Source organism: Pogona vitticeps, chromosome 9 (genome assembly GCF_051106095.1).
Source record: "Pogona vitticeps strain Pit_001003342236 chromosome 9, PviZW2.1, whole genome shotgun sequence".
Classification (NCBI taxonomy): domain Eukaryota; kingdom Metazoa; phylum Chordata; class Lepidosauria; order Squamata; family Agamidae; genus Pogona; species Pogona vitticeps.
Window position 1 is genome coordinate 24,934,949 of NC_135791.1, and position 21,513 is coordinate 24,956,461.

The window sequence follows — 21,513 nt, forward strand, 5'->3', positions numbered from 1 at the left end:
GCCCATGGATTGCATGATCCGTGCTGGGCATCCCTCTTGGGTGGTTTATGTCCAAAATAAATTAAATATAAATGGATATAATAAGAAACAGCTGGTCACATACAAAGCAACTAGTATGTCAAACAGCAGCAACAACAGGGGATGGCAGCACGGGAAAGATCAGAATAGCTGATCCGTAGCACATCATCAAAGCGACCAACGTGAATTTGACCCAACTCTGGGAGGCAGTGGAAGACAGGAGGGCCTGGCGTGCTCTGGTCCATGGGGTCATGAAGAGTCGGACACGACTGAATGACTCAGTCACAACAAGCATGTTAAGAGAGGTTGCTCTCAAAGGCTTCGATAAACAGCCTTGTTTTGAGCCGTCTGTTAAAGGCTGCGAGGAAAGGGTCCAGGCCCGGCTCGAAGATAAGTTTCAGAAGACATGAGATCTGCAACAGATCATTTGACCCTCGAACTAGATCAGGGGCTCAGATATAAAAGGAGAGTCTCCCCTAGCTCCAGAGCGTGGCCTCGTTAACTTTTTGCCTCAAATGCATTGCTCCAGATTATCTGGTCAAAATCTTGTTCTTAGGTTGGCAATCCTTTAAGGGCTGATTCTGATCCAGAAGGAAAGACGAGGAAAAAAAAGACCAGCTTTGTAGCTTTTGAAGAGTTTGCCCCCTTTTCTTTTGCCTGCCACTTGGCATCTTCTTTGCCGCCTGCAGGACAAGGAGATTTACAGGTGGCCCATCAAGGAGTCCTTGAAAGCCATGATTGCCTGGGAGTGGACGATCGAGAAGGCCCGGGAAGGGGACGAGGAGAAGAGCGAGAAGAAGAAGACGCGGAAGATCTCACAGACACAGGTTTGCCCCCCTCCCCCCGTCTGGTTTCTAGATGAGGAAGAACTTTTGGGGTGTAAGGAAGAAGGAGTAATGTTTTCCCCCACCCCAATGAAAAACAATTGAGAAGAGGGTGGTTTTAAGGAGGAGGGTGTCCTCTAAGACCCTTTTCCACTCTCCATGTTTTCTAATCAGAGGTCCCTCCCTGACATGTCCTGGTGTTTAGTTATCCTTCCGTATTTTTCCTCGTGTAACTGTACAAACAGTTGATGAGGTATCCCGTTTTGCTTCGAAGAGTCCTCTGATGCGTGGAGTTGGTTTCTTCCTCACTCTCTGGGGAAATTAAAAGTACATTCAATAGCAGGGCAACTCGGGATCCGGACTCTCCTGGGTTCTACCACTCTTCCATGAGAGAGGGAGATTTCGAGCAAACCGGGCCTAGTCTAGTTCATGAAAAAGAAGTAGGAGAGTAGACGCAGGAACCTGTATATTTCTGTTTTTATGTTCTCTGTAGACCTACGACCCAAGCCACGGCTACAATCCTCAGCCTATAGACCTCTCTGGAGTGACCCTTTCGAGGGAACTGCAGGTGAGTAGTTTACAGGGACAAGATAGGCTGAAAAATAAGAGTCTGAGCAATGAATCTTTGGCAGACAGGGTAAAGGACCGAAATAGAGACTACAGAACAAATAAAACAGTTTTTCATGGTAATATTCCACTTGGGCAATGGATGGAGGAAACCGTTTTAGAGAAGGAAACTTAAAATTGTCATGCATTATGCAGTGGCTTTTTTTAATGGCTTGATGGAACAGCGTTCCCTCTAGCCAAGGTCCTGAAACTGTTGACGTTTATCATCTTCCCTTTGCTGTTGGTCTCCCTTCGCAGGCCATGGCTGAGCAGTTGGCTGAGAACTACCACAACACCTGGGGGCGCAAGAAGAAAATGGAGCTGGAAGCCAAAGGTGAGTCTCCCCGTCCTTCTCTGGCTCTTTGCCGTAGCCCGTGAGGTCTCCAGCGGCCTTCGTGCGCTCTCTTTCTCACCCTCTCTTTCCTCCAGGTGGAGGCACTCACCCTCTCCTGGTGCCTTATGACACACTAACCGCCAAGGAGAAGGCCCGGGACCGAGAAAAAGCCCAGGAATTGCTGAAATTCCTGCAGCTTAATGGCTATGCAGTGACGAGGTGAGCCAGAAAGACACGGGAGGCTGCGTTGGTCTCTCTCTCTCTCTCTCTCTCTCTCTCTCTCTCTCTCTCTCTCTCTCTCTCTCTCTCTCTCTGTGTGTGTGTGTGTGTGTGTGAACAAGCAAAGAGAGCAATGTCCTTTTGGCATGGGACCCCACATGGAACAGTTCCTGGGGGGGGGGGGAGGTTTGTCCTCAGGAGAGCAGAACCCTTGAGAAATTTTTATCCCAATGCCTTAAAAATGTCCTTCAAATATTTTTCTTGAAAGCACGTGGCCGTTGTGGGTGATGCTACTACTGCAGCGGCCTGGTGTGTCTAAGACACCCAAAACAGGAACGCCCACCCGAACTTAGCTCTTGTGTCTGTTGCCAATTTTTCTTCCAGAGGGTTGAAAGACATGGAACTGGACACGTCCTCCATCGAGAAACGCTTCGCATACGGGTTCCTGCAGCAACTGCTGAAGTGGATGGACATCTCCCAGGAGTTCATTGCCCACCTCGGTAAAGAAGGAGTTTTTTTTATGGGATGCTAAGCCCTCTCGTTTTTTGGTTGGTTCCCCACCGCCTAGACCCTCTCTGTGTGGTAGGGAGTGGTAGGGAAGGAAGAATTGGAATTTGAACTCGTCTTTTAGTTGAGATTTCTTAGGAAGGGATCAGACTGAAGTCCAGGAGAGGCCCGCTGAACTATGCCCCCCCCCCGGTATCAAGGAGTTAATAAAACAGGTGGGGAGAACCAGAAGCAGGGTGCCCAGACCCCTCTTGTCTGAAAGGACCGGGAAATCTGCATCTGCTCTGGATTCCGTTTTCATCCTTGGGAATGGCCAGACCTATCTCCCCTTTTCACTGCCCAAAGGCTACAAGGGGAAAAAGTGAAGGGTTCATGTTTGTATACAGAAGCACATGCTTCCTACCTCTTGGTGATCCTCACCAAAGGGCTTCTTTCTACCTCAGAGGCTGTGGTGAGCAGCGGACGGGTGGAAAAGTCCCCTCATGAACAGGAGATCAAGTTCTTTGCAAAGGTTAGTCAGTCTGTGTGTCTGTCTGTCTGTGTGTGTGTGTGTGTCTGTCTGTCCGTCTCTCTCTCTCTCTCTCTGTGCATTGGGTAAGAAGGGGTTGGGCTGAGGTCGCCAGCTCTCAGCATAATGCTTATGGTGCATGAACCAAAGGCATTGGATGTCTATGCAGACCCATCTGAAGGACGCTGCTGGGTCGTAGACGTTTTCCACCTACTCATTTCCTCTCCCTTTCAGATCTTGTTGCCTCTGATCAACCAGTACTTCACCAATCACTGCCTTTACTTCCTGTCCACACCTGCCAAAGTCCTAGGCAGCGGAGGCCACGCCTCTAATAAGGAGAAAGAGATGATTACCAGGTGAGAACCGAGAACGTTCCCCCGCGGCCTGTTTGTCCACATACCTATGTGGATGCACTGGCCAAAAATCCACATATTTTGCTGTCAGGGGTACCCCTCGGATCTCTACTTTGGGAAACAGGGATGAACATATGTTTGCAAACGTATTTATGATGCACCTGAATTACCTGTAGCTCCACGTAGGGTAGATCTCTTGAGCAGGACATAGCTTAATTGTTTGTAAAGTAGAAAAAGGCTCTTAAGTGTTGAAACGGAGATAAAAATGTTCTGAACTTCAAATGTTGGCAATTCAGTTTTTGAAATCTAAACACCTGAAAATGTATACCTCTTTATAACACATGACTGCACCCTCGTGTGAGTCTCTGAGGCATTCTGGGTTCATCCTCACTCTCTGGGCGATCTCCCTTGGAGTCTCTTTCTCTCCCACTTAACGGAGTTCTTTTCCCCCTTGAATCGTTGTCTCTGCTTGCTGCTCCAAAATGTGAGTTTCCGGTAGAAGATGGAAGGGGCAGAGAGACCATGGGGCACCAGCTTTTCCCACCCAGGTGCCTTTGAGATGTAGGGCAGGGGGCTTCAGGAAACGGTAGCCTAATGTGTCTGAAAGGCACCCGGTTGGAAAAACGTCCACCCGAGGCCTTTTCACAGCAGCCTCAATCAGGCTCCGATGCCTCTTCCCCTCCTCTGCTGTCCTTCTCCCTGTGCAGACTCTTCTTCTGATCTGTGTGGTCTTTTCGTTCTCTCCTCCTGCCTTCTCTTCTCTGTCCTTCAGCCTTTTCTGCAAACTCGCCGCCTTGGTCAGGCACCGGGTGTCTCTCTTCGGTAAGCAGCCGCCTTCCTCTTCTCCTGCTTGGGAATGGTTTCCTTCCTCCCCACGTCTTACCTGTCCTGGCGCCTGGCCTTGTGGGGTTTCAGTCCTTTTCTCCTTGCAGATATGACACTCTCTTTCTCTGATCGTGGGCCCCAGGGCTATTGGGGGCTTAATCCAGGCTGTGTAAACCCAGATATTCTCTCTTCCCATCAGGCACCGATGCTGCTGCTGTGGTGAACTGCCTCCATATCCTCGCTCGCTCCTTGGATGCCAGGCGAGTAGGGTTCTTGATTCCTCCCAAGGTCTTCCCCCACCCTTCTCGAAGAGAGCTCTAAAGACAAGCATAGCATAAGCCATTCCTTCCTCTGGTGTAAAACTTCGGAATATATGCCTTGTGGCACCTTTAAGATGAACGTATATTTTAGTCTGCAGTTTCTAAGGCCATGAACTGTAATCTGCAAAAGTTCACGTTAAAACAAATTTGGGTCAAACCTCTTGAAGGTGTCATGACTTTATTTATTGTTGTTGCCCTGCAACAGACCAACACGGCTACTTTTCTGAAAATGGCTATCGTGGAAAGTCCCTCAAATGTATCCCTCGGGGCATCTGTAAAATGTGGGAGCGTCTGAATTTGAATCCAGATCTGAGGCTAAGAGTAGTGGGATTCTGTGGCTTGGTTAAGAAAGGGTTTGACTTGAAAAGTGGAAAAGTAGCTGGAAGTTAGGATGGTAGGATGGGTTACTGTGTTAAATATACAGGAATGTAAATAATCATTTTAGAGCAAAAAATCATCCTTCCTTAGTGATCAGATGCTATGCTGGGCACAGCGGGCATCCTCCCGGAACGGGCCTTCACTCATAGGGTCAAAGGTGGGGGGAGACATCTTGGTGCACAGTGCAATATTGCTACCTGCAGTTGTTGTCATGACTTCTATTAGAAAAAAAAAATAAGCTACCTGTTTATATTAAATTACATTAAATTAAATTAATTGAATCTATTAAAAGAGAGCTCTCCCACCCTTTTAAAATCTGTTTGATTAAATATTACATTCCTGATGAAGAAGGCAAGACGTCACTATCCCTCAAGTGTGCAAATGTGTGATCTCTGAGGACTTTTCTTCTCCTTCTTTTTTCTTCTTCAGGACGGTGATGAAATCGGGGCCTGAGATCGTGAAGGCGGGGCTCCGCTCTTTCTTTGAAGGCGCCTCCGACGACATCGAGAAGATGGTGGAGAACCTGAAGCTCGGCAAAGTGTCGCAGTCTCGCACCCAGGTCAAGGGCGTGGGCCAGAACATCACCTACACCACCGTGGCCTTGCTGCCTGTGCTCACCTCCCTCTTCGAGCACATCGCCCAGCACCAGTTCGGAGACGACGTCATCTGTGAGCGACCAAAGATGGGGAGTGGGAGGGAGGGCTGGGCCTGGACTTCGGCTGCCGTTCACGACACAAGGAACGCCGGTCCCTCCAGCTTAAGGTGGTCTCTTACACATCACCAACAAGAGAGAGGACCAAAAGATAGAGTTTTGTTGAAAGGATGCGTTTATCGAATGAACTCCCTTGCTGTTTTCCTCACGGCATCCAAGACAGAAAACCCAGTCTTAAAATGCAGTCATGTTTTGTCACTGTGGGTGATCGGCACAGCATTGCCCCCGGCTTTTGAATATACCAACAGGAAGGGTTGGGGGAATCCGAAAAACCACAGATGCCTCTTGTCCGATAGCCAGAGACCATCTAGAGAGGAAAAACTGTGTGAGTTTGTCCTTTTCTCTTTCCACAGTGGACGACGTTCAAGTCTCGTGCTACCGGACGCTGTGCAGTATTTATTCCCTGGGCACCACCAAAAACCCTTACGTGGAGAGGTGAGTGTGAGCACACGGGCCTTGGCGTGAGCAGAGGATTCAGAGCTGAAATGACCGGGGTGCATTTTCCCAACCAATTCAGGTTTGGGTGATTTCCAGAGTAAATCATAAATAAATAAAGAAGGCTATCCGTTCCCTTGTCTGTCTTGCCCTCTGCAGGCAACGGCCGCAACTCGGGGAATGCCTGGCACGGCTGGCCGCGGCCATGCCGGTGGCTTTCCTGGAGCCCCACATCAATGAGTACAACCCTTACTCCGTCTACACCACCAAATCGCCAAGGGAACGAGCCAGTAAGTGCCTGTAGAGGGAGGAAGAAGGGCTGGGCCCACAGCTCCTGCTCTCTTGACTTGAAGCTTAGCCCTCTTTATTCTGTCTTTTTCTCATGGGGTTCCTGGCCCAGGGTTCAAGCCCCACCCTAAACAAAAACCCCTTGCCACTTCCCCCCTTCTTCTTTTTCATCCTTGGCCCCACACCGTTACCATGTGGGTCCTCCTGGCCTGGCCAGGTCCTCCCACTCAAAGCTATGTTTCTTTAGCGCAAAATGTGATGTCCTTCTAAGGGCCTCCAGTGGTCCGTAGAAACCTGGGAGACCCGCAAACCAGGCTGTGATGGGGAAGCTGGTAGGAGGGTTGAGGAATCCTTGTGGGCCAGACGGGGACCTTCGCAAGCGCCAGATTCAATGTTCAATGTCTTCTTCCGGTCACACACCATAGTAATAATAAACTAAATAGAACTTCAATTCCACCTCCAGTCCTGGGCCTGCCAAACTGTGTGGAGGAGATGTGCCCGGACATTCCCGTTCTGGACAGACTCATGAAGGAGATCGGCGGGCTGGCTGAGTCCGGGGCCCGTTACACGGAGATGCCCCACGTGATTGAGGTCACCTTACCCATGCTGTGCAACTACTTGCCACGCTGGTGGGAGAGGGGCTCCGAAACCAACCCGCAAGGCCCCTGGTGCACCGACGTGACATCCGACCACCTCAACAGCCTTCTGGGCAACATCCTGAAGATCATTGTCAACAACCTGGGCATCGACGAAGCCTCCTGGATGAAGCGGCTGGCAGGTAATGAGGATCGGAGATCTGGGGCTGGGTTCCTGCGGGGGGTGTCTGTCTTTAGTGAGTGGGTGGGTGGGAACCACGGCCCACGGAGCTCAGAAAGAACCAGGCAGAGCCTGGACCGTCGGAAGGAAAAGGGGAGCTTTTCGGTTAAATCTGCCCGTGGTTGATCCTGGGAGCTTCATTTTGGGCTCCAGCGGCTGAGGACTGGTGAGTCAAAGTCTCAAGAAATAGAATCCAGGACTCACCAAGAATGCAGAGAACGAGAGGCAGGTCTCCATCGGATCTTTGCCCTTAGCGGGCTCCCGATGCAGCCTCGACAGGTGCCAGAGGCTAGCTGGAGCATTGGCTTTTCCAAGGAACAAATACCAGATCTATAGCAGGCATGGGTTGGGGAAGGATTTAGGTTTTCAGGCGGGTGCATTCCTGTCTGAGAGTTCTGGAGTAATCAAGAGGGGTCTCATCGTGTCTGAGCCTTTCACAAGATCCTGAGGCCAGTGTGTGTGTGTGGAAGAAACCTGCTTATCTTGGCCAAGGCCTCTCTCCTCTCCGTTCAGGGCTGGGGCTTCCAGGACCCCTGCCCAAACTTTTTCTGCAGCCTTCCTGAGATGTGGGTGGGGTGGGGGTGATGTCTTTTAAGCTCATGGGGCTTTCTCCAAAACTGGAAGGGACTCTTGCTGACTCTTTATGAAGGGAAGCATAAGAAAATGGCCTTTTACAGCCCCAGATTGTAGAAAGAGCATTGCTTGTTTTAAAAAAGAAAGTGGGGGTCATTGAGATGATTTGAGGGAACAGGCTGTCCTTCAAGATTTGGAGTCTACGAGTAGGAGGGAATTGCCGTGGAATTTGTGGCCGTTGCTCACGATCCCCGTGGCTTCCCATCCAGTGTTCGCTCAGCCCATCGTCAGCAAGGCCAAGCCCGAACTGCTTCGTTCTCACTTCATTCCCACCATGGAGAAGCTGAAGAAGCGGGCGGGGAAAGTGGTGGCAGAGGAGGAACAGATGCGGTTGGAGGCTAAGTCCGAATCTGAGGATGCCGAGCTGCTGATCCGGGATGAGTTCTCCGTTCTCTGTCGGGACCTCTACGCACTCTACCCGCTCCTCATCCGATACGTCGACAATAACAGGTACAGGGGTGAGGAACAGATGGGTATGGATGTGTGGCCTGAACAGAAGGTTGTAACTCAGAAGGAGCAATAGGAGGGATATGGAGCAGTGGTAGCACAGCGGTTAAACTGCAGTACTGTAGTCAGGACTCTGCTCACGACCTGGATTCAATCCCAAGGAGCCGGCTTGAGGTTGACTCAGCCTTCTATCCTTCTGAGGTCAGTAAATTGTGTGTGCCATGTGTAGCCACCATAATTAAAATTTAACACACACCCCCAGGGGGAGGGCGGTAGAGAAGCAGAACGCTTTGCTTTGCTTCCTCGATTTCATCTGCCGATTAGCACCTCCTCCAGGCCAGCACTTTGCATCCTGCAGCAGCGGCTGCCAAGCCCCCGTTCTGCCCCCTCTGGATCTGCCTGGTGGGAGTCATGATGTTGGTGGAAAAGCAGATGCGGGCCCCCCTCCCCCCCTCCCCTCCCCTGAGGGTCTGCTAACAGTAAGGCTGTGCACGCTGAGTCTTCTCTTTGGACTCTCAGGGCCAACTGGTTGACGGTACCGGACTCTGATGCCGAGGAGCTCTTCCGGATGGTTGGGGAAGTGTTCATTTACTGGTCCAAGTCACATGTGAGTAAGCCCGCAGCGGTGGTGTGGACGCCAGTGAAGCCGCATCGGGTGGGCGAACCCTCCTGTCCCCGTCCCCCCCCCGCAGCTTCTCAGAAGCATGTGGCTCTGAGCTTATGCACGCAGCTGCCCCTCAGCCGAGTCATATGGGAATCTTAAGTTTGTGGGGTGCCCAAATGCCCTGGACTATTCTCGGTCTGCGGGAAGGAGCCACCCAGGAGTTAACCCATTCCTGGACATTTCCTCCTCCGCAGACCGGAATGGACCTTCACGTCGATAAGCCAATGCCCCATGCTGTTCCTTGAATGGAAGATGTCTAAAGGGGACCAGTTGTAGATCTACCTTTTGGGGGCCCCTGAAACTTGGGTTGTTGTTTTTTTGGGGGGGGGCTTCGCAACCAGCAACAAGATCTGGGGAACCACTCTTACCTTCTTCACTGGGGCTGTTTCATGACAGATCATCACGATTTATTTAAAAATGTGGGATTAGGGGCACTGAAGCTTAATCTTCATTAGTTTCATAGGAGAGCCAGCCCTCCAGGGGACGCAGGCGATGGGTGGAGTGATCAGAAACCACCCAGAGTCAGAATGTCCATCCGTCAGCATCTCTTCCGTTATGGCCAATGCATCGGCTTATCCACCGCTAACAGAGCAGAAAGCCTGGCTTATCCCTTTCTCTTCCACCCTGTAGAACTTCAAGCGAGAAGAGCAAAACTTTGTGGTGCAGAACGAAATCAACAACATGTCCTTCCTGACGGCGGACAGCAAAAGCAAAATGTCCAAGGTAAGAAGGGGGAAGACCTCTCTTGCGGAAAATGGGAGAGGGTCAAAGGGAGAGCCAGTCGTTGGTCTCCCCTCTCTCCGGGGCCAGAAGTTTCCTCGGGAAAGAGGAGTGTGGAAAACCCGTTGAGCTGACAGCCTCGGGGGCTGCAGTTCTAGAGAAGGAAGTGGGTGTCTCAGCCTAAACCCCTGGGGGCTGGCCGTTGTACTGTCCAGGTGGACGGGGTCAGGGCATGCAGGGAAGCGGCAAGAAATCCATAGTTTACATCTCAGCACAGCTGAGAGCTTACTAGATGCTCCCCATTCATTTCTCTGTCTCCACCTTCCTCTTTCTCTTCCAACGGAGGGTTGCGATAGGGATGGCTTGTGTATCCAGCAGGGAGGTGGTGGGGGGTCAATCAAGTAATGTTAGGTGATGAGCTTTGAAAGACGAAGCCCTGTGGAACAGACGGGGAGCCTTGTTGTGAGTGCTGTCCTTCCCTTTTTTTCCTCTGGGGTGCCTCTCCTGTCTCAAAGGGGGCCGCTCCCTGACCACGTGCCTGTCACCCGACTCTTTTTATTTCCGCAACTCTACCGGCCATTCTGCAATCCGTGTGACAGGAACCGACTCTTAGGAGGGCACCTGCCACCCCTCCCTCTTAACTTTGGCTGCAACTAACCAGCTGGGAAATCCTGAGTAACATAGGCTGGTGGTTTGAACTTTTTTTATTGAACCTGTGGCCACTGTCAGCACCCATGGGCATAATACATTGAATACATGATTTGCAACATTTGGAAAGCTTCAGCAAGGACGGCCTCACGGTGGAGATCAAGGTGGTGGGGAGAGAAAAATGGGCGAAAGAACGGAAGAGCGAGTGTGTGTGTGAGAGAGAGAATGGGCCAGGGAGAGAAGCCGCGTAACTTCCGGATGCCCTGCTCATTGGAGCCTTCGGGCGCTCCTGCTGGCCTGTTTTTCACTCCTGCAGGGGCAGGACCAGAAACTGGACTTCCTTTTTTTCAAGGGGGAAAGAATGCCAGGATTCAACAACGTCCAAACACTGCGCGGTCTCCACACATGGGCCTCTTTTGGGAGCCACCCTTCTTACTGTCTGATGGATCGGCGGGTTGGGGCAGGGGAAGAAGAAACCGAAGAAGCCACTGGGGATCTTGGGGCCCTCTCGGATCCTGCCGAGATTCTTTTCCCGTGTCTGTGTTGGGAGTATGGGCTTGCATCTCCATCTAACCTTCTGTTTCTCCTCTTCTGTCTTGTCTCCCTCTTCTCCCCGCACCGTATGTGAGTTTAGTCTGGAGACAGCCAGGTTAGAACCTGCAACAGCTGTTCCCTTGCCCCCGTTTCTGTTGTCGTTCTCGGGCCACGCGGAGACAGCATGGCGCAACGCGCGCAACCTCTGCCGTGACCCTCCCCTCCCTCCCTCACGGGAGAGTGGTGGGAGTCCTTCAGAAAACCAAACAAGGGGCTGGGGCTGGGGAGAGAGGGAAGGGGACGCGGCTGCATGGAGGATGGCAGGAGCGCAGTGGCTTTCCGCAGCTCTGGCAGCAACGCATCATGCATCCGATGGGTTGGCCTCGATAAGCCATCAACAGCCCGGTTGGTGGGTCAGCCCTTCCATCCCGTAGAGAAGGCAGCCTTGCTGTTGAAAGCAGCCTGACGTGCTAGCCTAGGCTCTCTTCCCTTGGCAGGCACCCCTGAAATCTCTGACCTCTCTAGCAGACCCTTTCCTGAAAGCAACTGGTCCCCCCCCCCGAGAAGACCCTATCCAATCCCAGCATGTGTTGGTCCCTTCTTTCCTCCCTCCCTTCTCCCTGTCTTTAATTTTTTTCTTCTTTCCATCCATCCATCATCAGCTCCTTCCTTCCTTCCTTCCTTCCTTCCTTCCTTCCTTCCTCCCTCCCTCCCCCCAATCTGGACTCTTTTGGGGATTCCTCTGTTTGCCATCCCTGTTTTCTTCCTTGCGGCCCTGAACCCATCATAATCCAGCTGGTTGTGACATCCTCCACCACCCCCCGACTGCCCTGCCACCCTGCCTGTGGGAGGGAGGGAGGAGGTGTCCGCGATGCCACACGTGGCCGATTATGTGTCTTGGCTACCAACGGTGCTGTGTGTCTTGTGTGCCGTAATGTGTAGAGATGACAAAGGCTCTTGCAAGACTGACCGTAGGAGAACGTAGGCTCTGGGGGGCTGCAGTGCGGGGAGGGGAGGGGCGGCCGTCTTGGTTTGTCTTGTTCCTCGTTTCTCTAGGGAAAATAGTGGGGTGTTGAACTGCTCCATTTTATGCCCATCCAGGTCTCCCCCTCTTAATGAGATTCCATGATTTCCCTTCAGAATCTCAAGTTGCAGAACCTCAGGGCACCCAGGCATAAGAGAATAATAATAATAATAATAATAATAATAATAATAATAATAATAATAATAATAATAATAATAATAATAATAATAATAATAATAATAATAATAATAATAATAATAATAATAATAATAATAATATTTTTTCCAATCTTCTCTGAGAATCCAGATGATGTCCAGCCTCTCCCGCATCTCACTTTCCTCAGATTAAGCCTCCTTTGTCTTATGAACCTGTCGCCCCTCCTTTCCACTGTTCCCTCCTGCTCCTGCCTGGATTCTTTAAAATGTTGCATTCCTTCCTTCCACCTCCGAATCCTGGATCACTTCTGCATCCTCTGATTCCATATTCCCCAAACTCCATGCCCTGAACTCTCTATGACTTCTTTTGCCCACCTCGTGCCTCTTTCTCGTTCCCTGAAGCTGTTTCGAATGGGATGTTTGACTTCAGAGGAGGGATGGTTTTTTTCTCTAGCAGGAAAAATACCATGTGCATTGTCGCTTCTGAAGCCCACGATGGATGCACGTGTGTTTATATACATATATATTGGCTCCAGTTTGTGGATCAAGAAGCTTAGTGCATGCTGGTGGGTTTTTCTTCTTGTTTTTTTGATCCACGTCCCTCTGGCATAATAAACTTCAGAAGTGACAATGGACCCGGTAACGGTCCTCTTGTCTGAAATGTCCACCGGGGTACCAAAAGACCTCCTGCCTTTGGAGCTTAGATCTTAGCCTCCGGTGGGATTGGTCCATGGGTTAGCTGTCCCCCTGGATTCTTCTGTCCTCTTCGACAAAGGAAGACCACATATCTTCTCCGAAGGCAAGGACTTGGGAGTCTTCCCTTCCCTTCCCGAGGCCCACTCACAGAGCTTGGAAAGTTTGCCTTTTTTTAGACCACTGCTCCCAGCATCTTCCAGGTGACCCCGCTGGCTGGGACATTTTGGGAAGCTATGGTTCAAAAACATAACTGATCCAAGCTCTGATCTATCTGTCCCTGAATCCCTCCCTTCCCCCCCCCCCAATGTTGGGAGCGGCGCTTGGCCATGAAGCTTTTGCCCATCTGATCTCTTGGCATGCTCTTCTGGGTCCACCTGAGCAGAGGTGGCTCCTTGCCTCCACGCTAATCCCCCCCCCCCGGTCTTCCTTTCCTTGCCCAGTCGGGGGGCTCTGACCAGGAGCGGACCAAGAAGAAGCGCCGCGGGGACCGCTACTCCGTCCAGACCTCTCTCATCGTGGCCACCCTGAAGAAGATGCTGCCCATCGGCCTGAACATGTGCTCCCCCACCGACCAGGAGCTGATCAACCTGGCCAAGATGCGCTACGCCCTGGTGAGTGGTGGTGGGGGACAGGCTGGGGCATTTTAGGTGGGAGCTGTAGAGGAGCCATCAGGGTCCAAGGAGTGTTATGCCTTTCCCGTAGATTGTTATTATGTGTCGTCAAGTCACTTCCAGCAACCCTATAAATCTCCAAAATGCCCCGTCCTCAAGGGCCCTGCTCACTTCTTGATGAAACTCAACCCTGTGGCTTCCTTTAGGCAGTCTGTCCACCTTGCATTGGGGTCTTCCTCTTTTCCTGCTGCCTTCCGCCTTTCCCAGAAAAATCCTGCCTTCTCAGGTTGTGCCCAAAGTAGGAACAGCCTCAGCTTCAGCCTTTTGCCTCCAGAGAGAGAGAGTTCAGGCTCGACTTGCTCTAGGACCCACTTGTTAGTCTCCCTGGCCATCCAGGGCATCTGCAAAGCTCTTCTCCAGCATCACATTTCAAATTTTTATTCCTGCTGGCTTTCTTAACTGTCCAGCATTCACACCCGTACATGGTGATTAGAAATACCCCCGAGTGTGTAGATATAGCTACAGTGTAAGATAAGCTAATACAGCAGGGGGACATTTCCTCCAGATCTGGGGCCCCACAAACACCTCTCTGGTCACAGTTGCAGGGGCTGAACTGTGTGGTTTAATCAGGGAGGCCATTCAGTGGCTCTGAGACCAGGGCCAAATTTTGAGACACCGCTTTTTTTTGGCCTGCACCTCCCATAATCTTCCTGCCAGCATGTCCAGCTATTGGTGCCTTTTAGTCTGGAATCAGCCACCAGGATGTGAAGAAGGGACCTTTCCGAACTATTTTTTAATATAATGTGAACCATTAGCTTCAGTTCTTCCTGACGTGCCGGACCGCTGCCTGAACAGAACCAGTGTCACTCTGAGATAACTTCACAATTTACACTCAATGAAATGTTTACATTGCTCTTGTCAATTTATTTCTCTAAATGATACCTATTCCTACCTTTTAGAATAGAATCGTTTTCCAGGTAGCTTGGAACGAAGACCAAGGTGTATTAATAAAAATCCTCTCCCCACCCACTCCCTAAAAATCCAATTAAAAAGTCATGATGCGGGTGTGAACAGTGTCGATTGCCTATGTTCCCAAGTAAAATAAGAGTGACAGTTGGCGTTCTTCTCTGCTCACATGAATGGCCTTCCTTTCCCACTTCTGCAGAAAGACACGGATGAGGAGGTGCGAGATTTCCTCAACAACAACCTGCATCTCCAAGGGAAGGTGAGTCCCGGAGCGGCTGAGGGTTCCAAGGTCAGCCGCCGAGCTTCATGTGTCAGTGGGGACATGTTTCCTATGTCCCGAGCTAGCCCTTGAATTGCTTTGCCCTGCAGCTTCTCGGTTCAAAGGCTTTATGGGTTTCTTCTGCCCACTGCCTTCTGTCCACCTGGGGCTGTCCTGGGAGGCCCACGGAGAAAATAATCTTTATCTCCTGTTATCTGGGATATGTCTTGACCTCCGTGGCTGTCATTCATGTCCTCCATGCCAGAGGTAGTAGGAGATGGGGCAGAGCAGGCCCCTGTCCTCCAGATGCAATGTTGTCGGCCAGCGGCACTGACAAGCCCACACGGTCTCCCTTGCAGTGTGAGAACTCCTCCTCCATGCGCTGGCAGATGGCTCTCTATAAAGAGATGTCTGGCAAAGCCGAGGACAGCAACGATCCGGAGAAAATTGTGAAACGGGTTCAGGAGGTCTCGGCTGTGCTGTATCACCTGGAGCAGGTACGGACAGATAAAATGGACAGGTTTCGTTAGGCATTCTAGGCAACTGCCCCGCAAAGCAAAAGGGCCAAAGCAAAGCAAGTTTTTAAAAAGTGTGCTGCTTAAATACCGCGCTATAGTGCTTAAAGCACACTCTGAGTGGTTTATAATTTAATTATGCAGGGTATACATTGCCCCCCCCCCCAACAAGTTTCATTTTACCAAGAAGGATAAAAGGCTGATTCCACCTTGAGCCGGCTACCTGGGATTGAATCCACGTCGCCATGAGCAGAATTTTGGCTGCAGTACTGCAGTTTAACCTCTGCACCACTGCTTGTCTTATTAAGGATCATCCTCACCCCCGTTGGCATCTTGGCTGCCATTCTTTGAACCAGAATGCTCGTTATAAAAGAGAGATTCATTCAAAGACCTGCACAAACTGGCAGCTGGAAGGGATAAACTCAGAAGACTATATAGAGTTCCTCTCCGGTCAGTCTGGTTATTAGTTTGGAGGTTGAGTTACCCTCAGGCTTCATCTATTTAGGTTTGAGGATGGCTTTAAGGAGGAACAAAGCCACATGCGTGATATAAAATTTATCGAAAACCATGATGTTGAATGGATGCCGCAAAAAACCACAATTCAAGCCAAAGAAAGCTCAGCAGGTGCCTTCTGGTGGCCAGGCCACAGAAGGGTCAAAGGGAAGACGGGTCAGGAAAAGCTGGCAAGGAGCTCAGAGGGGTTGTGGGTGCTGTCAGCTTTTTGTCTGCCCCACAGACGGAGCACCCGTACAAGTCCAAGAAAGCCGTGTGGCACAAACTCCTCTCCAAGCAACGCCGACGTGCCGTGGTCGCCTGCTTCCGCATGACGCCCCTGTACAACTTGCCCAGGTGAGTGAGACAGAGAGGGACCCTTCGTTTGCCAGTGGTAAACCAAAGCCACACCAAAAACACATTCAAAGCAATAAAGCACAACCATCCATTAAAAAAACCCAACTGAGGCAGCCTGTCCTTGAGGGAAAGCTTGCCTGAAGAGACAGGTCTGTGCCTGCTGGCGGAAGGACAGCCAAGAGGGGGCCAGCTGGGCCTCCAGTGGGAGGGAGTTCCAGAGTCTCTGGGAGCCGCCAGAGAGAAAGCCCTATCCCGGGTCCCCACCAAGTGCGCCTTTGAGGGTGGTGGGACCGTGAGGGAGACCTCCCTAGTTGATCTTAACACCCAAGCAGGCTCATGAAGGGAAATGCAGGCCCAAGCCATTGAGGGCTTCATAGGTTAAAACCAGTACTTTAAAATAATGGTCTCATCTTATCGCCACCCCATCCTCTTCAGGAAAAAGCAAGTAAGGCAGAACATGGCCGGACCTGCTGCTGATCTGCCTTTCTGCTTTCCAGGCATCGGGCTTGCAACATGTTTCTGGAGAGCTACAAGCTATCCTGGATCCTCACCGAAGAACATCCCTTTGAAGACAGGATGATTGATGATTTGTCTGTGAGTCTTGGGAATGATGGGGAAAACAGAACTCTCGGGGATACCCAGACTATGCTTCCATGACTGACTGAACACTGCCTTGGTCCACCAAACCTTCTGCATTTGCCCTTCCCAAATCCGCTCCTTCCTCCTTTCTAGGTCCTTCTCGCAATTTGAAGGAGGGATTTTGTGAATAGAGGAACTTGGTGTTTTTCCACTTTAAAACCATCATTAGCCTTTTTTGGGGCTGATCTACAGAATAGACGCTAAGCTGGCCAACTTTTAATGTATTGCACTGTATTTTTAGCAGACATTTGAAGTGTGTGTTTTTAGGTGTTTGTCCCTTCTTGTTAAATTTCTACTATTTCTAGTGGCGTTCATGAGTTTAGGTTTCTGATTTTCAGACCTCTGTAGCTGATGTGGTTTTATTTGTATTCTTCCCTGAACTTTTTCCTCTCGTGAGAAAAAGCACCACAGAAACGGCTTCATCGTTAGCAGTAACAGTATGACAAGAACAGAAACAACTGTCGTGACTTCCTCTTTCCTCCAGAAGAATCCTAAAAATGGCTTGTTCAGCCTCTGCTATCTTGTTCATAGCTTGTCTCCATGAGTTCCATGGTATAAAGTGATAAACCAGTTTTCTTGAAGCTGTCCAGAAAGGGCTGTACCTCCCATCATTCCCAATTAGCCAGGCAGGGAATGATGGAAGTTGCAGTCTTGCCCATCCTACCTAGTATGGTTTTGTTTGGCTTCTGTATATCCTTGGGAATTTGACTGCTGCCCCCAACCCTCTGTCTTTGCCTAGGAAAACAGATTCTGCAAATTTTCCATTTCCTGTACCATGAGAAGCGAAACGATCTCACCCACTAGCTTCCGAGTTTGTTTTCTCTTTTTACAGAGCAGCTTAAGCGAACGGCTCCTAATGTCGCCTTACTTTTATTTCCTTTCTCTGTCGGCTGGATGGGTCTGTAGAAACCAGGAGAGGAAGAGGAGGAAGAGGAGGAAGAGTCAGAAAAGAAACCTGACCCTCTTCACCAGCTCATCCTGCACTTCAGCAGGACGGCGCTGACGGAGAAGACGTGAGTCACAGCCAGAGGGTGGGAGGGGAGCCGCCAAAATTTAGCTTGGCCGGCCGGACCCACCCTTCCTTTGTTGCACTTGGGATGGTCTTCCCCAACTGGACTGACTTTTGGGATCAGAACCGGGCTAGGGAGGAAGGGATTTCTTAAAGCGGCTGTGCGAAGCCTCCGCGGGGAACTGCTGGATAGCTCAGTGGTTTAGGTCTCCGGTTGCGGATCCAGAGGTTGGGGGTTCAGTTCCCCACTGGGCCTCTTTGACAAGGTCTGAGAACCAGCTTTTGCAGTTCTAAGAGGAATGATGATAACATAAATACAGCAATTTTTAAAAATATTTTTGATAGCATCCTGCCCCCAACTTGATGCCCTCCAGGTTTGTTAGAGACAAACATCTATCCTCTGGTTGCCTGGACTGGCTAAGGATGGGGACTGTTGTAATTGGACTCATCCAGGGAGCACCAGCTCAGGGAAACCTGGCCTCCAGTCTTGCTAAAGAGTGAAGGATTGGTCAGTCAGCCAAGAAGCTCTTCTGAAGTTATAGTAGCCAGGCTAGGGTGGTGCTGGCTTGAGTGTTCAGATCCTGAGGTTTATCTGCCTTGTTTCAGCAAACTGGAAGAAGATTATCTGTACATGGCCTATGCTGACATCATGGCAAAGGTGAGCAAGATTCATTTTTTTATTTATTTAAAATGTTTTTGCCCCCACATTCTTCCTTAAAAGGACCCAAGGCGGCTGGTTTTTTTCCATACATCTCCATTTTAGTCTGGTCCTTTCTTTTGTCTTTTTTACTTTTTACACGGTTGTAATAAATGTCAAACCCAGACTTACTTGTCATATGGGTTACCCCTGACTACCCTTCTTTTTTCGGCGGCTCCTACTCTTTTAGCGATCACTTGACAGGCAAAGAAGACACTGGAGGCCTTCAAGAAAAACCTAGACCATCACATGGCAGATACGCTTTTGATTTGTATTCCTGCCTTGAGCAGGGGGTTGGACTCAATGGCCTTAAGAGGCCCCATTCCAACTTCATGATTTTGGGGTTCTGATTCCAAAGGACATCAAAACATAGAGGTGCTTCAACACACCCTATTGATTGATGTGATAGGAGTGCCAGGGCGTTTGTGCCAGCTCATTTCTAATTTCCTTTTGTCTCCTGGACCCCAGAGTTGCCACATCAATGAAGGAGAAGGTGAAGAAGAGGAGGAAGACGTTGAAGTCCCATTTGAGGTAAGCAGCCCTTCTGTGTTCAGGCCCCCTGCCCCCACTTTAGCTGAAAGTCTTTGTAACAGGACGGGCTGTTCAGAAAGGCAACCTCCCACAGGCAGATCCAAGCCCTCTTCTTTCTGGTGGGATGTGGGCAGGCCAGGAGGCCAGGAGAGTTTCTGGCCCTCCTCTGATCCTGTCTTCCCTTCCTGCAGGAGAAAGAGATGGAAAAACAGAAGCTTCTATATCAGCAGTCTCGGCTGCACAACCGTGGGGCGGCTGAGATGGTTCTGCAGATGATTAGCGCCTGCAAAGGTTAGAAGGGATCTGTCTCTTCTCTACTGCCCCCCCCCGACCCATAGTGTGGGATGTCGGCCAGGCTCTTAAGATGTGCTGGAGTTGCCGTTCCCATCATCCTTTACATGGCCATTGATTGTACTGCAGTCCAGAATTTCTGAGGGACATTGGTTTGGGAAAATACTGCCTGAGCCACATGTCCTTAATCACTGGGAGGAGAAGAGGATCACTCTCCTCTTGTAGACGACAAGATACGTGGGTATAATAACCTGTTTCTGATTTGGCAGGAGAGCCCGGTGCCATGGTATCCTCCACGCTGAAGCTGGGCATTTCCATCCTGAATGGTGGTAACGAGGAAGTGCAGCAGGTAAGAGGACAAAGAGAGACACGGGAGGGCTCTTACTTAGCCAGTTACTCGCCCTTCCCTCCTTGCTTCCTCAGCCTTTATTCCTCACTCCTTGCTTGCCCTTTCTTTACTTCTAAAGCCAGTAAATAAGTGCAGGCTATTGGGCAGCACCAGTTTAAGAAGATTGAAATCCACCCAGCTGAGCTAGTGTGAAAGGGGGAGTCATTAGAGAGTAAGGAGTTAGTAGCCAGCAAGTAGCCCTAAGTTTGAAAAATAGGTGGAGAAATGGAGGGAGGTGGGGAACCTGATGAGGGGACAGATGGTGTTTGAGTTCAGAGCAGGAGAATTCTTCTGTATAAGACAAGAAAACGTTGTTGAGGTTATATGGTGTAGAACAAAGATTCCCAGCCTTGGGTCCCGATATGTTCTTGAATTAAAACTCACAGAAGCCTTTACTGCTAGCTGGGCTGGCCAAGGGTTTCTGGGAGTTGTAGTCCAGGAACATCTGGGGACCCAAGGTGGGGAACCACTGGCATAGAGGATTAAGAGTTGATTGAGTGAAAACTGCAGAAGGCACATGATAAAGAAAAGCAGGTGTATCTACAAGTCAGTTGAGTCGTTTTGATCAGATTTGGTAGGAAACGTATTGGGGAAAAGAGTAACCGTGAGAAATGTAAAACCAAATAGGTATCCATATCTGCATTTTTGGGTTGGTGTTTTAGATAGCCATGAAAGGGGTGCTTGAGAGCACGCTTTGGGTGGGGAAAGTTCTAACTCCACGCCATCTGCGCTGTGGTCCTGATCCACCTTGCGCGCTCCTCTGGAGCGGCTGTTCCACAAATGCACACAGTTGCAAGTGGGCTCATAAGAGCTTGAAACAAGGTGACCCGTCCTTTCTCCGATGCTAAATTTTGTCCCTGTCTTCAGAAAATGCTGGATTATCTGAAGGAGAAACGTGACGTAGGTTTTTTCCAGAGTGTCCAGGCACTCATGCAGACCTGCAGGTATGTAGCCACGACCTCCTTCTCCTTTCTTTTCCCCCTTTTCCATACTTCTTTCTGTCTTATTTTCTGTGGTGACGTTTCCCCCCCCCCCATCTTGCTTAGCCCTATTCAGACCTGGCAGGCCTGTCCCTTAGCTCTGTTCACCTTTTTCTTTGTCTCTTCCCCTCCCCTCCTAGCGTGCTGGACCTCAATGCCTTTGAGAGGCAAAACAAAGCGGAAGGACTGGGAATGGTGACAGAAGACGGAACGAGTAAGTCCCTCCCCATCCACCGTCCTGCCCCGCAGAGCGGTTTGGCAGGCCGTTTCCCCCACCTCCTCTTCCTGACCACGGGGAGGAAGCCAGTCCAGCTCTTTCCTGTTCACCGTGGCTGCTGACGCCTTGATCGCAGCCACCCGATCTCTGTACAACAAGCACTCTGAGGCTGGCCCACCGGAACAGCCAGAAGCAGAGTTTTAGACTGGACACGGGGCTTCCTTTCCTGGTTTGACAACTGGAAACCCTTTTTTTTTCTATGGATTATGCCCGAAGACGGGGAGGTGGCTTAAAAGCCTCCCTCCCTCTCAGGGATCTGAGTTCAAGTCTTTGGCACTAAGCCCCAAGCCTGAGTCCCTATTAAAAACAAGATTTTTCCCCCTAGGAAAAAAAGGGAGGGGTGGGTGGGTTCCAAGCCACAAGTTGGCTCTGAGTCGTAGAAGGAAACAAATCTCGAGTCCCCCCCCCCTTCCTGGGTCCTTTCCCCACCTTAGGGCATGGGCGGTGTCCTAGCGGGCTGGTCAGTGTGGGCGCCCTCCCCCTTGTAGGGAAGGGTTATGGGGGAGGTCCTCTGCACACATTGGAGGTTGAGAGGCAGTGGCTTCCCTCCTCACAATCCTCCCCCAGGCATGACAGCCCCTGTAGCCTCCTTTCCCCCCAGTGCTCTGCATATTCTCTTTTGTGTTCACAGCTTCCTTCCGCTGAGACATGGATTAATTGAGATTTCTAAACCAATAATGGATTCTGATTCTCTCAATCCACCTTTACCTTTACCTTGGGTTTTGTGGTCACATCCGTTTGTGTCTTTTTTTTTTTCTCCATTCCACATTAATGTCATTTTAATACACGCTGGGTTTTTCCTTTTCTTTTGTTTTTTTTTAATCATCTCCTTTTCCT

At 50.3% G+C, this 21,513-nt stretch overlaps 1 protein-coding gene across 15 annotated transcripts in view; it reads left to right on the top strand.

Moving 5' to 3' along the window:
* RYR1 (ryanodine receptor 1) overlaps window positions 1-21,513 on the top strand; it is a 120,050-nt gene that overhangs the window by 70,968 nt on the left and 27,569 nt on the right. For 11 of the 15 annotated variants that reach the window (XM_078380001.1, XM_072980040.2, XM_072980045.2 and 8 more), the window contains 29 exons: window positions 708-845; window positions 1,336-1,410; window positions 1,707-1,782; window positions 1,878-2,001; window positions 2,386-2,501; window positions 2,952-3,019; window positions 3,251-3,372; window positions 4,142-4,191; window positions 4,394-4,454; window positions 5,322-5,560; window positions 5,958-6,039; window positions 6,199-6,329; window positions 6,791-7,105; window positions 7,986-8,226; window positions 8,743-8,830; window positions 9,518-9,610; window positions 10,890-10,904; window positions 13,105-13,275; window positions 14,441-14,500; window positions 14,860-14,997; window positions 15,752-15,864; window positions 16,362-16,458; window positions 17,410-17,516; window positions 18,119-18,170; window positions 18,678-18,740; window positions 18,932-19,031; window positions 19,301-19,380; window positions 20,287-20,363; window positions 20,540-20,613. In XM_078380001.1, the coding sequence (XP_078236127.1) occupies window positions 708-845; window positions 1,336-1,410; window positions 1,707-1,782; window positions 1,878-2,001; window positions 2,386-2,501; window positions 2,952-3,019; window positions 3,251-3,372; window positions 4,142-4,191; window positions 4,394-4,454; window positions 5,322-5,560; window positions 5,958-6,039; window positions 6,199-6,329; window positions 6,791-7,105; window positions 7,986-8,226; window positions 8,743-8,830; window positions 9,518-9,610; window positions 10,890-10,904; window positions 13,105-13,275; window positions 14,441-14,500; window positions 14,860-14,997; window positions 15,752-15,864; window positions 16,362-16,458; window positions 17,410-17,516; window positions 18,119-18,170; window positions 18,678-18,740; window positions 18,932-19,031; window positions 19,301-19,380; window positions 20,287-20,363; window positions 20,540-20,613 (3,166 nt within the window). The remainder of the gene's footprint in view (window positions 1-707; window positions 846-1,335; window positions 1,411-1,706; window positions 1,783-1,877; window positions 2,002-2,385; window positions 2,502-2,951; window positions 3,020-3,250; window positions 3,373-4,141; window positions 4,192-4,393; window positions 4,455-5,321; window positions 5,561-5,957; window positions 6,040-6,198; window positions 6,330-6,790; window positions 7,106-7,985; window positions 8,227-8,742; window positions 8,831-9,517; window positions 9,611-10,889; window positions 10,905-13,104; window positions 13,276-14,440; window positions 14,501-14,859; window positions 14,998-15,751; window positions 15,865-16,361; window positions 16,459-17,409; window positions 17,517-18,118; window positions 18,171-18,677; window positions 18,741-18,931; window positions 19,032-19,300; window positions 19,381-20,286; window positions 20,364-20,539; window positions 20,614-21,513) is intronic. The other 4 variants (XM_078380003.1, XM_072980048.2, XM_072980052.2 and 1 more) reach the window with 1 other exon arrangement.